General features: G+C 57.0%; 1 protein-coding gene across 1 annotated transcript; it reads left to right on the top strand.

The window, feature by feature from the left end:
- The first annotated feature begins 3,744 nt into the window (after window positions 1-3,744).
- On the top strand, window positions 3,745-12,237 carry XYLT2 (xylosyltransferase 2). The gene is made up of 10 exons (XM_008644440.2): window positions 3,745-5,046; window positions 5,506-5,681; window positions 5,990-6,192; window positions 6,595-6,675; window positions 6,828-7,044; window positions 7,435-7,611; window positions 8,441-8,703; window positions 8,803-8,998; window positions 9,422-9,755; window positions 10,124-12,237. Exons 1-10 carry the CDS (start codon window positions 4,569-4,571, stop codon window positions 10,444-10,446), a joined length of 2,448 nt encoding a protein of 815 aa, XP_008642662.1. The 5' UTR covers window positions 3,745-4,568; the 3' UTR covers window positions 10,447-12,237.
- Window positions 12,238-12,566: the final 329 nt, after the last annotated feature.

Here is a 12,566-nt window from a genome sequence, read left to right as displayed (position 1 = left end):
AAGGCCCAGACCCAGGATGGGGTTCCTGGGGTGGGGGGTCCTGCAGCCTCAGGCTGCTGGAGATGTTGGCAGTGGGATGGGCAGTGGGATGTCGCCTGGGGGGCCTCTGGCTGCAGCAGTGCAGGGTCACAGCACCTGAGAAGGGGAGCTTGTGGCCCTGGGGGGTCTGTTTGGGGTCTGGCATGGAGTGGGGAGTATGGGGGGTTTGATGGGGGTCTTGCACTTCTCTGTGGTTTGGGAGATGTTATGGGAAACTGGGGTCAGGGACACTCAAAGCAGAAAACTTGGAATTCAGAGAGCTGGGAGGTTTGTGTCAGCTCCTGTGTAGCTGTTCTGGTGAGGGGTATCCCTGTGAAGTGGAAGAGTACAAGGACCTTTTGGAGTCGCTGATGCCTTTGTAGCAGAGCACCCTGCTAAGGCCAAATGCATCACTTCTTTCTTGTGAGCGTGGGGAAACTGAGGCATGGTCTGGTGAAGGAGTTTGCCCAAGGTCAGACACAGAGCTGGTATCAAAGAGGACCCAGGCTGCTGAAGCACGTTGCTGCCACCTTCAAACAAAGCTCACACTGGGTTGTTAATTTGGATTTGTTTGTTTGTTGGGAACTGCCCCGACTGTGTCCAGGTTGGCTGTGTCTGGGTGGACCAGTGGCTGAAGCCTCCTGGTGCCTCCCTGGTGTGGAGGGTGATCCCATGGTTAGCAGGTCTAGAAAGCTTTCCTTGAGAGCAAAGAGGTGAGAAGGGGAACAGGGCAGTGTCTTGCAGTGGGGAGAGTCTCTAAAGTGACACCACTCACTCAGCAGGTGAATTCCCAGCCTCAGGCCTCCTGGGCCACAGGGAATGGCCATGAGCACCCTCATGTACTGCCATTCACCCATCACCAACACAGAACCAGGGAATGAATGTGGCAAGGAGAGGATCTGGATGCACTGGAAGCGTGAGAGCAGACTGATCTGGTGCCAAGGAGTGCCCAACTGCTCCTTCCCCTGTTCTATGACCTTGATCAAATTACTTCACCTGTCCCAGCTTCTCCTTCCCTCTGCACCATCCTGCACTGCTTGTCTGCTGTTTTCTGCTCCTGCCCTTCATGGTCTCCTGGGTTGGCTCATTCTGCCTCGGTCCTTGCCTGGTTTCCCCATGTCTCATCCCAAAAATGAGCTGGGCAGCTGAACAGGTTTGGCCGTGGCTCCCGTTTCCTGGAGAGGGGTTGGTTCACCACCAGCAGTCCTGGGAATTGACAAGCCTCATTGGAGAAGACAAGAACCATTCTTAACTTCACAGACAGCCTAAACCCATTAGCAAGCTGGGAAAAGTCCAATTAACCTTTATTTCCTATAAATTGTGAAGCTCTTGGTTTCTGTGCCCTCCTGCAGCTTCTGATTTTGGCCAGACCTAGAGGAGACACCATTCCCCTAAGGGCATTTCTGGTAAAGCCAGAGGAACAGTCCCGGGAGAGTCTCACCTTGCAGGCTTGGAAGTTTGGGATTCCTTAATTGCCAAAGTAAATGGCTCCTTCCCATTAATGCACACAGCTCGTCCCCACCATGAATGGGATGTGACTGGCTGTGGAGAAAGAAAGAGACACTCCAGTCCTGGAAGTGCTGTGGAGCTGGCTGTGCCTCTTGGATCCATCAGTTCTCTTCCCAAGCTTTATTTTGGGGTCCTGCAGGCTCCCTGTATTCACCAAGCAGATGCTTTATGGGGTGTGGACCAGGAGTATCTGGATCTGTCTCCATCCACCCGAGTCAACACTGAGTCTCCTACCTCCTGGAAACCAAATTAATCTTGTTCCACCGGGATCAAACAACACAATCCCTGTCCAGACTGATGGATGAGAGAGGAAATTCCCGTTCCTGCTGCAGACTGCATGAGTGTCTCCCCATACAAGCAGAGCCCGAGGGACCAGAGTGATCCTGCCTCTGTCACTTGTGACACCGACAGCTCCTGAGTGAGCACATGAGCTTCCTGAAGCTCTTAGTCCATGGTGGAGCTGGCACCAGGAAAACCCAAACCACAAAGTTTCCTTGTGGGTGGAGAAGAGGATCTGTCACTGCAGTGTTTTAGCCACTTGGTCTCCTGTCTTTGTCTTTCCAGGCAGGAGGTGGCACCTCTCTGGGGCCTATGTGTTGGTGTCCTCTGTGTGCTATGGCCACCAGAGAAGCTTCCTGTGAAGTTTCTTTTCTTCCAGAGAAGAGATTCCTTGATAGTTACTTTTCCTGCCAAAGAGCTTGTTTTTAGGGGACTTACTCCAGCTATTTTTACTTGGGATTCCTCTGATGACTTTGGATCATTTTGGTGCTGGCTTTGCCTGATGAGTGCTGGGATGTGGCAGACACCAGAGTGAGACAGCCAGAGAGGGAATCCTGCAGAGCAGCAGGTGCTGTTAGCTCTGCTCCTCCCAGTGGCACAGTGGGACCTGTGCTGGGGATGGGGTGCAGGGGGATACCTGAGCCACGGCTCTGTGTCACTCTGGGGTGGCAGTGTCGCTTTGGGGGAGGCAGAACAGGACAAGTCTCTCCAGTAACAAGCACCAGGACAAGAGGAAATGGCCTCAAGTTGTACCAGGGGAGGTTTAGGTTGGATATTAGCAACGATTTCTTCACCAAAAGGGCTGTCAAGCCTTTGAACAGGCTGGGTGACGAAGTGGTGGAGTCACAGTCTCTGGAGGTATCTAAACAATGTACAGATGTGGCACCTGGGGACATGGTTTAGGGGTGGCCTTGACAGGGGTTTAACAGTTGGGTGATCTTAGCGAGTCTTTCTAACCTGAATGATTCTGTGACTCTAAGCAAGCTCTGGCTGGTGCCTGGAGTCATCTGTGTGTGTCAGAAGAAGGGGATGGGGAGCCTCACTGACTGTCCCGCACAGGTCTTAAATACAGCAGAACCATGTGGCCGGAGCCGTTCCCTGCCAGGCCGGGGTGGAGGGATCACTCTGCTGTGGTGCAGTAATTAGAAACCCTCGAGTTCCTTGGCTGGCAGCTCCGGAAGGGCTGGCGATGCTTCTAACAACTTCCCTGCTGGGAAAGGCAGCTAGGCATGCTCCTGAGCTGGGAACAGGGCTCCTTCCAGCGGGGTGAGCAGGACTGTAACCACGGGTGGGCATCGAATGGGGGGTGTCCCGAGAGTCAGGTGTGTTGGGGAGTGCAGGATGTGAGTGTGGATCAGTGAGTCTCTGGAGTAGGAACGGGGCTGAGCCCATGGAAGAGACTCTCTCCTCACTTGTGGCCTCCCGGCTGCCCTCTCCTGTGGTGCTCTGTGGGGAAAACAGGTCTATAGCTCTGGAACAGATGGTCCTGCGTGGTGACTAATGAAGGGTTCACTGCCTGTCTCGGGCTGCCCGTGACGCCTGTCTGGGTGGAAGCAGACTTGGCTAATCCCTGCTGACCCAGCCCCTCGGGATTTAAGCAGTGGTTTGGCCGTAGTTTGCAGGCTGTGCCAGCACAACATGGGTAGTTTGGGGACTCTGGAATGGACAGATCACCAAATGCTTTCCAGCCTTTTCATTGTGTGCTTTCTCCTGGCTGTGACCTTCCCAGCAGCTACACCCTCAGGGGAGTCTTGTGCCAGGGGCTAGTTCAGTCCTGCTGTCCTTGTGAGGCATCTGTCCATCCTTGTGAGATGCCGCTGCTCAGGAATACCCCTGGCTGTTCCTTACAGTTCCCCGTGGTGCCTGGCACAGCTGCTGGGCAGTCAGGGTTTGGGGGTGCTGTGAGAGAGCCCTGGGAGGCCGGGCTGGAGCAGGCAGCTGCCTGCTGTCATCCAGGAGTGCCTGCGGTGGGCTGGGGCACATGGCCCCGACATCACGGGTACCACTCACTGGGAAAGTTCTTTCCCACGAGTGTGGCATCCAAACTTCCCAGCTCCCTGCTCTCCCCAAGGCTTGACTGTCTCTCCCGGTCAGCCAGCCTGGCAGAAGTAACGAAGCGTAATTAATTGCTCCCTTTACACATCCGCTTGGGTTTGTGACTGGATTTCTAGGGAAGGTGGTGATGGCAATGCCTGCCCCAGCCCAGCACAGGGAGCCAGGGTCCAGGGAAGGGAGCATGGGCAGGGCCTTGGTCTATTCCTGTGCAGCCCAGAGAACACAGCTGTGGCTACCTGGGATTCTGGCTGTGCTGGGCTTGGGCTCACAGCATGGTCATGGCAGGGAAGAGCTGGTCCAATTGCCTCCTGGTGAAAAAACCATCACCAGCCAGTACAGCCCAGTGCTCATCTCCAGTGTCAGGAGTGTCCCTGGGTGGGCAGGACCTCGGAGGGTGGTTGGTGCAGACACAACCCACTGTGTCCAATTAGTCTCCAGCGAGCCCAACCACAGAGAGTGAGACTGTCTGGGTGTCCCCATGATGGGGGCATAGGCAGGGGGCTGCTGTCGGGTCTTAGCCTGGGGTTTTAGGTGGCGAAAGTGCTGTGTAATGTCCTTTGCTGCACAGTGGTTGCTCCTGGAGCACCTGCCATGCTGCAGCACTGAGCTCTGTGGGGATGGGAACAGGGATGCTCTGAGGAGTGTGCTGACAGAGCTGGGGGAAGCAGGCCCGAGTTAACGCTGTCTGTCCTCTCTTCTGCATCCACATGGACATGCAACAGGAGCGGCAGAAAAAAGCGGGGTTTCCCGAGAGCAGCGACGGCTCCAAGGACCCGGACAGCTCTGCCGGGCGCCCAGCGCGGAGCCCCGGCGGAGGGCGGGGCCGGCCGGACAGCCCCGGGGCCATGGTGTCCAAGGTGGTGAGAGCCGTCACGGCCAGGCACAAACCGGGATGGAGGCTGCCGGCCGCGCCGGACTCCTCCAGCCGCAGGAACCTGACGGAGCTGCGCAGGGAGGCCCAGCTGGCCATCTTCCAGCAGGGTGACACGGGCAGCGTGGAGGGGGCTCCCCAGCCCACCGAGAACAGCTTCACCCCCAAGTGTGAAATCACGGGCAAAGACGCCCTGTCGGCGCTGGCCCGGGCCAGCAGCAAACAGTGCCAACAGGAGATCGCCAACGTGGTGTGTCTGCACCGGGCTGGTAGCCTTATGCCCCAGTCCGTGCCTCGCCACTGCCAGCTCTCCGGTGAGTCCTGCTGGGGTGCTCCTGGTCACCCTGGGCATCGGGAATATCCCAGGCAGGCTCGTAGGCCACCTTCCTTATGTCACCAAACTGTCCCACCTGGCAAACAGCGGCCTCAATCTGTCACTGATTCCCAGATTACCACTGCCTCTGTAATCCAATCAAAGCTGTGCCAGCCTTCTTGAGCTGGGTTGTTCATCCCAGCCTGCAATTCTGCAGGGGTCAGAGCCAGGCCCAGCTGCATCTTCTGTTTTGAGGCACCAGAGGAGGACACCCCCTTTCCCAAAACCACCCATCAGTGTAACACAAGGGGCTGCATGTGCCACCATGCCCAGCACTGCAGCCAGTTAGGGGTTTGCCCGAGGCTGAGTGCTTCCCTGCTGTCCCCTGCCTTGCTCAGGAGCTCCAGGTAGTAGATACCAAGGCTGGGGGTGGCTGACACCCCTCTCCCTCCCCATGCAGGCAAGGTCAGCCCTGTGATCCAGTGGGACGAAAGCCGGCTGCAGCAGGGGCCCCCCAGCAAGCCTGTGCGCATTGCCTACATGCTGGTGGTGCATGGCAGGGCCAGCAGCCAGCTGAAGCGGCTCATCAAGGCTGTGTACCATCAGCAGCACTTCTTCTACATCCATGTCGACAAGGTGTGTGGCAGGGGTGAGGGAGTGGGTGCTAACAGTGCTCCGTCGGTCCCTGGTCTGGGAGAGGGAGCAGGGCTGGGGCGCGGGTGGTGAGTGAGGAAAGTGGCCAGATAGGGTTAGTCCTTGCTGCTGTGGAGCTGTGACCCTCCCGCCGCTATTTCTGCAACCCCACGGAAGCAGGATCTATCCCCCCTGCCCTGTTTGCTGCTTCCCTCACTGTGGAGGCTGCTGCAAGGGCTGACTCCGGGCAAGGAAAGCAGGGCCCTGGGAGGAGGAGCTCCTTGCTGAGAGCGAGCCATGTTCCCTGGCAGCGCTCCAACTACCTCCATCGCGAGGCCGTGGAGCTGGCCCGGCACTACCCCAACATCCGTGTGACCCCCTGGCGCATGGTGACCATCTGGGGCGGTGCCAGCCTGCTGAAGATGTACCTGCGCAGCATGAAGGACCTGCTGGAACTGTCCGAGTGGCCCTGGGACTTCTTCATCAACCTGAGTGCCACTGACTACCCCACGAGGTGAGGGCCTTGCTGGGGCAGGGGAGGGTGCTGGAAGTGTTGAGGCTGTGTGATGCTGCAGCAGCCTTGGGAGGGGCAGGGAGGAGCGGGGAGCTGAGGGAGATGGTGTTAGAGATTGCACAAGTGTTGGTGATGATGTTCCAGGGCCAGGCTGGACCCATGTGTGCAGAGCAGCCCAGCCAGTACCTTGGAGGCTGTTTTTTCCTGCGATCTGGGTGTTGCAGAAGATGCATGTGAGGTGCCAGACAGCAGAGGACACACAGTGTCTGTGTCTGCCCAGTGATGGGACAAGGGTTTGAGTCAGCAGCTTGGGGCTCCTTGTGTCTAATGGCTCTGGCAGAATGAATGTTTACCCGGCTGCTTCACCCCAGGGGCATTAATGATTCCTAATTTGCATCTCAGGACCAATGATGAACTGGTGATGTTCCTGTCCAAATACCGAGATAAGAACTTCTTGAAGTCACATGGCCGAGACAACGCCAGGTAATCTCAGCTAGAGGCAGAGCTGAACTGGAGGAACAGAAAACGAGGGATTTCAGAAAAGAACTGAAACAGCTGCGGCAGGGAGGGGAGGTTCTGCATCTGCACTTAGCAAAATGGTTGACACTCCTAACTCCTCATATCCCCATGTCCAGGTTTATCAAGAAGCAGGGCCTGGACCGCTTGTTCCACGAGTGTGACTCCCACATGTGGCGGCTGGGCGAACGCCACATCCCCGAGGGCATCGTGGTGGATGGGGGCTCTGACTGGTTCTCGCTGACACGCAGCTTTGTGGAATATGTGGTCTATTCTGAGGACCAGCTGGTGTCCCACCTGCGCCAGTTCTACACCTACACACTCCTGCCAGCCGAGGTGGGTGCTGGCTGTGGGCCACGGGACAGATTTTCTTCCCACTGTGCTTAACATCTCTGTCCCACTTCATCCCTGCTCTGGGTAGCTGCAAAGGGTGTTGCTGGTTCTGCTCAGGCAGTTTTGTGCCTCCCCTTTTCCAAACTCAGGTGTGAAAGAGGGAAGAGAGGAGCAGACAGGTCAGACAGCCCAGCTTTAGGTCCAGTCACCCTCTGGGCCAGATAAGGACTGGAGCAAGCCTGGTCCCTTAAGTGTTGCCCTGTGCTGGGAACGGAGTTAAGTTTCTGTTCTGGAGCAGTTGAGATCTGTCCTTCTGCTCTGTGTGTGGAGATCTCCATTAACCACCTGTCCTCCATCCCACTGGGTGTCCTGTCCCTTTTCTGCCTTGTGCAGTCCTTCTTCCACACCGTCCTGGAGAACAGCCACGCCTGCGAGACGCTGGTCGATAACAACCTCCGAGTGACCAACTGGAACCGGAAGCTGGGCTGTAAGTGCCAATATAAACACATAGTCGACTGGTGCGGGTGCTCCCCAAATGACTTCAAACCCCAGGACTTCCTTCGGCTACAGGTGAAAAAGATCCTCCTTTCTCTTCCTGCTCTCTCCCCTCCTCCTTGTCCTCTCCTCTCCGAGCTACCCTGTGGGTACCCTGGGCAGCAGTGCCAGCTGCTGTATATGTCCCCACAAGAGACTGGAGCAGGGTCAGGTCTCCCAGTGGGGCTCAGTGTAGACGTGCCTGTAAACAGGCAGTGGGATTATCCGGACTATCCTGCCCTGCAGCCAGGCTTCTGCTTGCAGCATTGCTCCTATTCCCAGACGTTCTCTCCTGTTTTCCTGCTATTTCCCTTCAAACCTATCACTTGGGGCAAATACATTTTTAGTAAAACCCTTTCAGAGTGCTGTTTCTTTGGCAGGTCAAAATGCCTCGTGACAAAACGTCTCCCATGCTCTCAGTGCATGGAGGGGTGGACTGAACACAGGAGGTTTGGGGGAGATAGAGCCAGCCCTGAAAAGTGTAGTTGTGGCAGGATTTTCCAGCAGTCCCAGGATTGCAGAGCTCAAGGCCCTGTTCCTGCAGGCTGTACCACATGGCCAGGGCTAATGCAGGGCTCAGCAGTGGCTCTGGTGGGTGGGAGCCCATCAGAATAGAGATTGCAGCAAAGGAGCTGGATGACACATGGCTGCTTCTGGGCACAGAAAGGGGGAGGTGGTGGGAGAGATGGGGACCCATCTGCATTCCAGTAACTGTTGGTGTGCTCCCACTGATCCTGTCATAGAGGATCCCACATTCAGGCTGGCTGTGCTGTGCTGCTCCTTAGTCTGTGCCCTCAAAGTGGGCAGGAGTGGGAGGGCAGAGTGGGTGCAGCCAACATTGTTAGAAACGCCTGTGCTTTTCCAGCAACTCTCCAGACCCACCTTCTTCGCCCGCAAGTTTGAGTCGACGGTGAATCAGGAGGTGCTGGAGATCCTGGACACGCACCTCTACGGCAGCTACCCTGCAAACACCCCGGCCCTCAAGGCCTACTGGGAGAACGTCTACGACCGTGTCGATGGGCTCAGTGGTCTCAGCGATGTCACCCTCACCTTCTACACAGCCTTCTCCAGGCTGGGGCTCCACAAAGCCGCATCCATGCCAGCAGCCAAGGCTGACAAGCTGTGCAGGTAGGGTATTTGCCATGGTCTCAACCAAATGGTGGCCTTTATCTTGTGCTGGGAGGGTGCTGATGCTCAGATGTGCAACCTCTCTGTCTATCTCTCCAGATTTGAGCCTCGAGGCTTCCCCTCCAGTGTGCACTTATATTTCTATGACGACCGTTTCCAGGGTTACCTGGTCATGCAGGAAGTGCAGAATTTGGCAACTGGGCAGGCAGAATCCTTGGAGGTGTGGATGATGCCCCAGGGAGCTCTGAAGCTGTCAGGTCATGGAGGGCAGGCAAACCGCTTGCAAAACCTTGAGGTAAATGGGGCGCTTTCCTCCCTGGCTTTCCTGCACCGTGCTGCCGTTCCTCCTCTCCCCCACCTGCATGCCATGAGGACAGAGGGACACAGTGCTGGACCCAGGACACCACAGTGCTGCTGTGTCTGAGAACAGACCTTTGTCTGGGAGTTTTGTTTATTTGTGAGGAGCTGATCATTGGAGAACAGGCCTTCAGGGGATCTTTCAGAGGCAGCTGAGGCTGTGGTGCCCAGCGCCTGCAGCTGCAGGAGGCCCTGCACAGCTGAATTAGTGCTGGCATGTGATCTATGGAGGGTGGAGTGTCCATTGCTTTGGACACCAAAGTTTATGTGTTCTCTTCGTCCGGGGAGGTGAAACACAAAACCTCAGTTGATATTGTCTCCTTCCCCAGTGTCCCACTGCTTGTGCCTTCTGTCCCATCAGGTGGGCACAGAGTGGGACCCCAAGGAAAGACTCTTCCGCAATTTTGGAGGCTTGATGGGGCCTTTTGATGAGCCAGTGGCCATGCAGAAGTGGTCACGGGGCCCCAACCTGACGGCCACAGTGGTGTGGATTGACCCCACCTACGTCATTGCCGCCTCCTACGACATCACGGTGGATGCTGAGGCAGAGTTCACCCAGTACAAGCCCCCTCTCAACCACCCCCTGCGCCCTGGCATCTGGACCATCCGCCTCCTCCAGTTCTGGGAGCCTCTGGGGGAGAACCAGTTCTTGGTGGTGCCCCAGACCTTCAACCGCAAGCAGCCTCTCAGGAAAGGTGAGGATGCTCTGGAGTTTGGGGCTGGATGGGAGGGTGTCCCTGTGGGCAGTCCGAAGTGCTTCCCCCTGTGCTGGCCCCTTGGGCTGCAGCTGATGACCAGACTGGAGCCATTTTTCCACTGATGTCCCCTTGCCCATGTGAATCCTTACACTGGGCTGTCCCCTGGGCAGCTGTGGAGAGCCCATTGGCAGGTCAGTCAGCTCCTTTCTGCAGCAGCGTCCTTTTCCTTGTGCTGGAGGGGAGCTGGGGTTGCAAAGGGATGAGGTGCTGTTCCCCAGCTGGAGTTGGGGATAGGACCTGCAGGGTGCCAGAATGTTGCTGCGCTGCTCATCCCTGTCTCTCTTTTCTCTCCCTGTCCTGCCCAGACGACAGCAACTGGCTGCATGGTGGCCCCCCCCGCAACGAGTACATGGACCAGAACTTCCAGGGGCTGGGGGGGATCCTCAGCCTGCCACGCTCCGAGGCGGCAGAGGAGGATGCGGTGCGGAAGGCGTGGCTGACGGGCAAGGAGCTGGAGGACTGGGCGGACGCTGCCATTGGCACCTTCTGGTCCGCAGCGAATGTCTGTGTCAGCAGCCCCTCCGCCTGTGCTTCCCTGGAGACCTGCAGGAAAACCTCCTGGAGCTCCCTCTCCCCGGACCCCAAATCGGAACTGGGGCCCGTCAAACCCGACGGGCGGCTGAGGTAGCAGGAGCAGCCGGAGGGCGGCCTTGGGAGCAAGGAGCATCCTCCATTTCTGGTGTGGGGGGTGTCTCTGGACCACATCATCCTGTGCCATTTGCACCGTAGTCACTCGAAGAGAAAACGGGAACCTCCAGGCAGGGGAAAACCTTCTCCTGTGGAGTATTTTTGGCAGAGGGAGAGGCACGAGGTGGGTCTTGCCCATCTCTGCAGGAATGAGCCCTTGCTGGCCAGGGAGAGCGTGCTGGAGTGCCCATCCCTGTGAGGGCACGGCCGGCACCAGGCAAGAGCTGTGTGTTTGTTACTCCAGGCCTTGGAGGCTCAGGAAAGGGTGATGTGGGAGGGAGGGATGGCTGGTGGGTGGGCAGGCTCTGGACCAGCTCAGCATCCTGCCCAGCCCTGGGCTAGAACTTGGCAGGATGGGCCCTTGTTGCTGGCTGCTGCCCCGGTGGGCTGATGAGGGACTGGGGATAGGCAGAAGCAGAATGGGTCAAAACCTGCTGTGTGCACAGAGCTGCTGCTGGCCCAGGGCTTGCATCTCATCCCTTCACCCCAGCCCTTTAGTTTGTATTTTTATAAATATATATATAGAAATATATATGATGCAAAGTGCAATAGAGACGAGACCCCGCATTGGCCGGGAAGTCCTTGTGTCTCCATCTCCCCTCAGACTGTAACATACCTTGTTCTCTTGGGTGTCCTGATGCTACAGGACAGGGTGCTGGGTCGTTTACATGTTTTTTTTATTTTTATTATCATTATTAATTATTGTTTTGCCGTTTGCCCATTTCCTGTTGGAGGCTGCTGGGGACCTGTAGCCTGCTGGCCTTGGGGCAGCATTGCCCCCAGGTTGTGGGTGTAGCTGCCCGACTATGCCAAATGTCTGGAGCCCTGGTGTGTTGTGTGACAGCGAGCAGGGAGTGCTCAGTGTGTGGTTCAAGTCCAACAAGCTGCGCTGTAGACCCCGCCACTTCTGTCTCCAGTTAAGCAAAAGGACTCCCTGATCCCCTGCCAAAATATCATCCACGGGGCCGACTTCCTGCTGTGGATGAGCCATGTGTGGAGGGCTGCCCTGTGCCACAGCTCCTTGGCCCGACCTTTTCTCCCATGTCGGCAGAAGCTCTCGGGACCTGCTGCGCTTCCCTGGCCAAAAATCAAAGAGGTGAGAGAAGGTCTGGCCACCTCCATCCGGTCTCTGCTGTTTCTGCTTCCCACTGTTCCAGAGGGAAGAGGCGCCACCTCCTCTTGGGAAGGGTTGCAGTGGAGCATCCCCCTTCCCCGCAGTCCCCCCAGGATGTCCTTGGGGTCTGCCTCCAACATTCTCTCTAAAACTGATGCTGTCTGGAGAAGTCTGGGTTTGGTTTCACCCTAGGAAGACACTTCACAGCTGGGGACAATCTGGAGCCCATCTGACCCAACCCTCTGCTCAAGGCAGGGTCTCAGGAGCTGGTGGGGTTTTGCTGTCTCCATGGATCTGTGCCATCCTAACTCTTCTCCCATGTCCCAGCTCTCTCCACCTGGCAGGTCTGACACTCCCAGTCTCCAAATTTAAGGATGCGGGTGTTGCAAGATGTGTACTGTAAAAGGGAGGGGGCTGAGACCTCTGTGTGCGAGGGCAGGTACCTGCTGGCCCTCAGCCGTGCCGTCCTGCACCCACTCCTGCCTGGGGTGCTCCGGGGCTGTGGAGGAATGTGGGGGGAGGGGGCCACACAGGGGAGGACGCCAAAACTCTGTGTCAGAAGCATTATGTAAAGTTGTCTTAAATATGCAACATCACAAATACATCTATATCTCTACAGTGTGGTGTGTCGATTTTTTGTGGTGTTCTGGAAGGGGTGAAGGGTGGGGGAAGCTTGGCTGTCCCCGGCGAGGGTGTAAATCCCTCCTGGGCACCGGGGCAGGGCCTGTGAGGGTGTTGGGGCAGGGTCACCTTCCTCAGATGGGTGATGTGTGACCCAAAATCAAGCTCGGGGTTTTCAAAGCCTGGGGCTGGAGAGTGAGAGCTCGGGAAGGACCCGGAGCCGCGGGCTGAGTCCGGTTACACCGTAGCAGCGGGTGCCCTGAAGGTACCCGGGTACTGAGCGTTGACATGGCCCCTAATTAAGGTGTTAATCAGCTAATGAGCGG

Source organism: Corvus brachyrhynchos, unplaced genomic scaffold (genome assembly GCF_000691975.1).
Source record: "Corvus brachyrhynchos isolate BGI_N302 unplaced genomic scaffold, ASM69197v1 scaffold522, whole genome shotgun sequence".
NCBI classification, from domain to species: Eukaryota; Metazoa; Chordata; class Aves; order Passeriformes; family Corvidae; genus Corvus; species Corvus brachyrhynchos.
Note: the sequence above shows the minus strand (reverse complement) of the source record. Positions and strands in the feature narration are given on the sequence as shown.

Excerpts from the sequence above, each read along its gene's own strand:
- XYLT2 (XM_008644440.2), top strand. The coding sequence starts at position 4,569 with ATGGACATGCAACAGGAGCGGCAGAAAAAAGCGGGGTTTCCCGAGAGC. Across the intron at positions 6,193-6,594 it reads GCCACTGACTACCCCACGAG|GACCAATGATGAACTGGTGA; the intron begins GTGAGGGCCTTG and ends TTTGCATCTCAG. Across the intron at positions 7,045-7,434 it reads ACACACTCCTGCCAGCCGAG|TCCTTCTTCCACACCGTCCT; the intron begins GTGGGTGCTGGC and ends TGCCTTGTGCAG.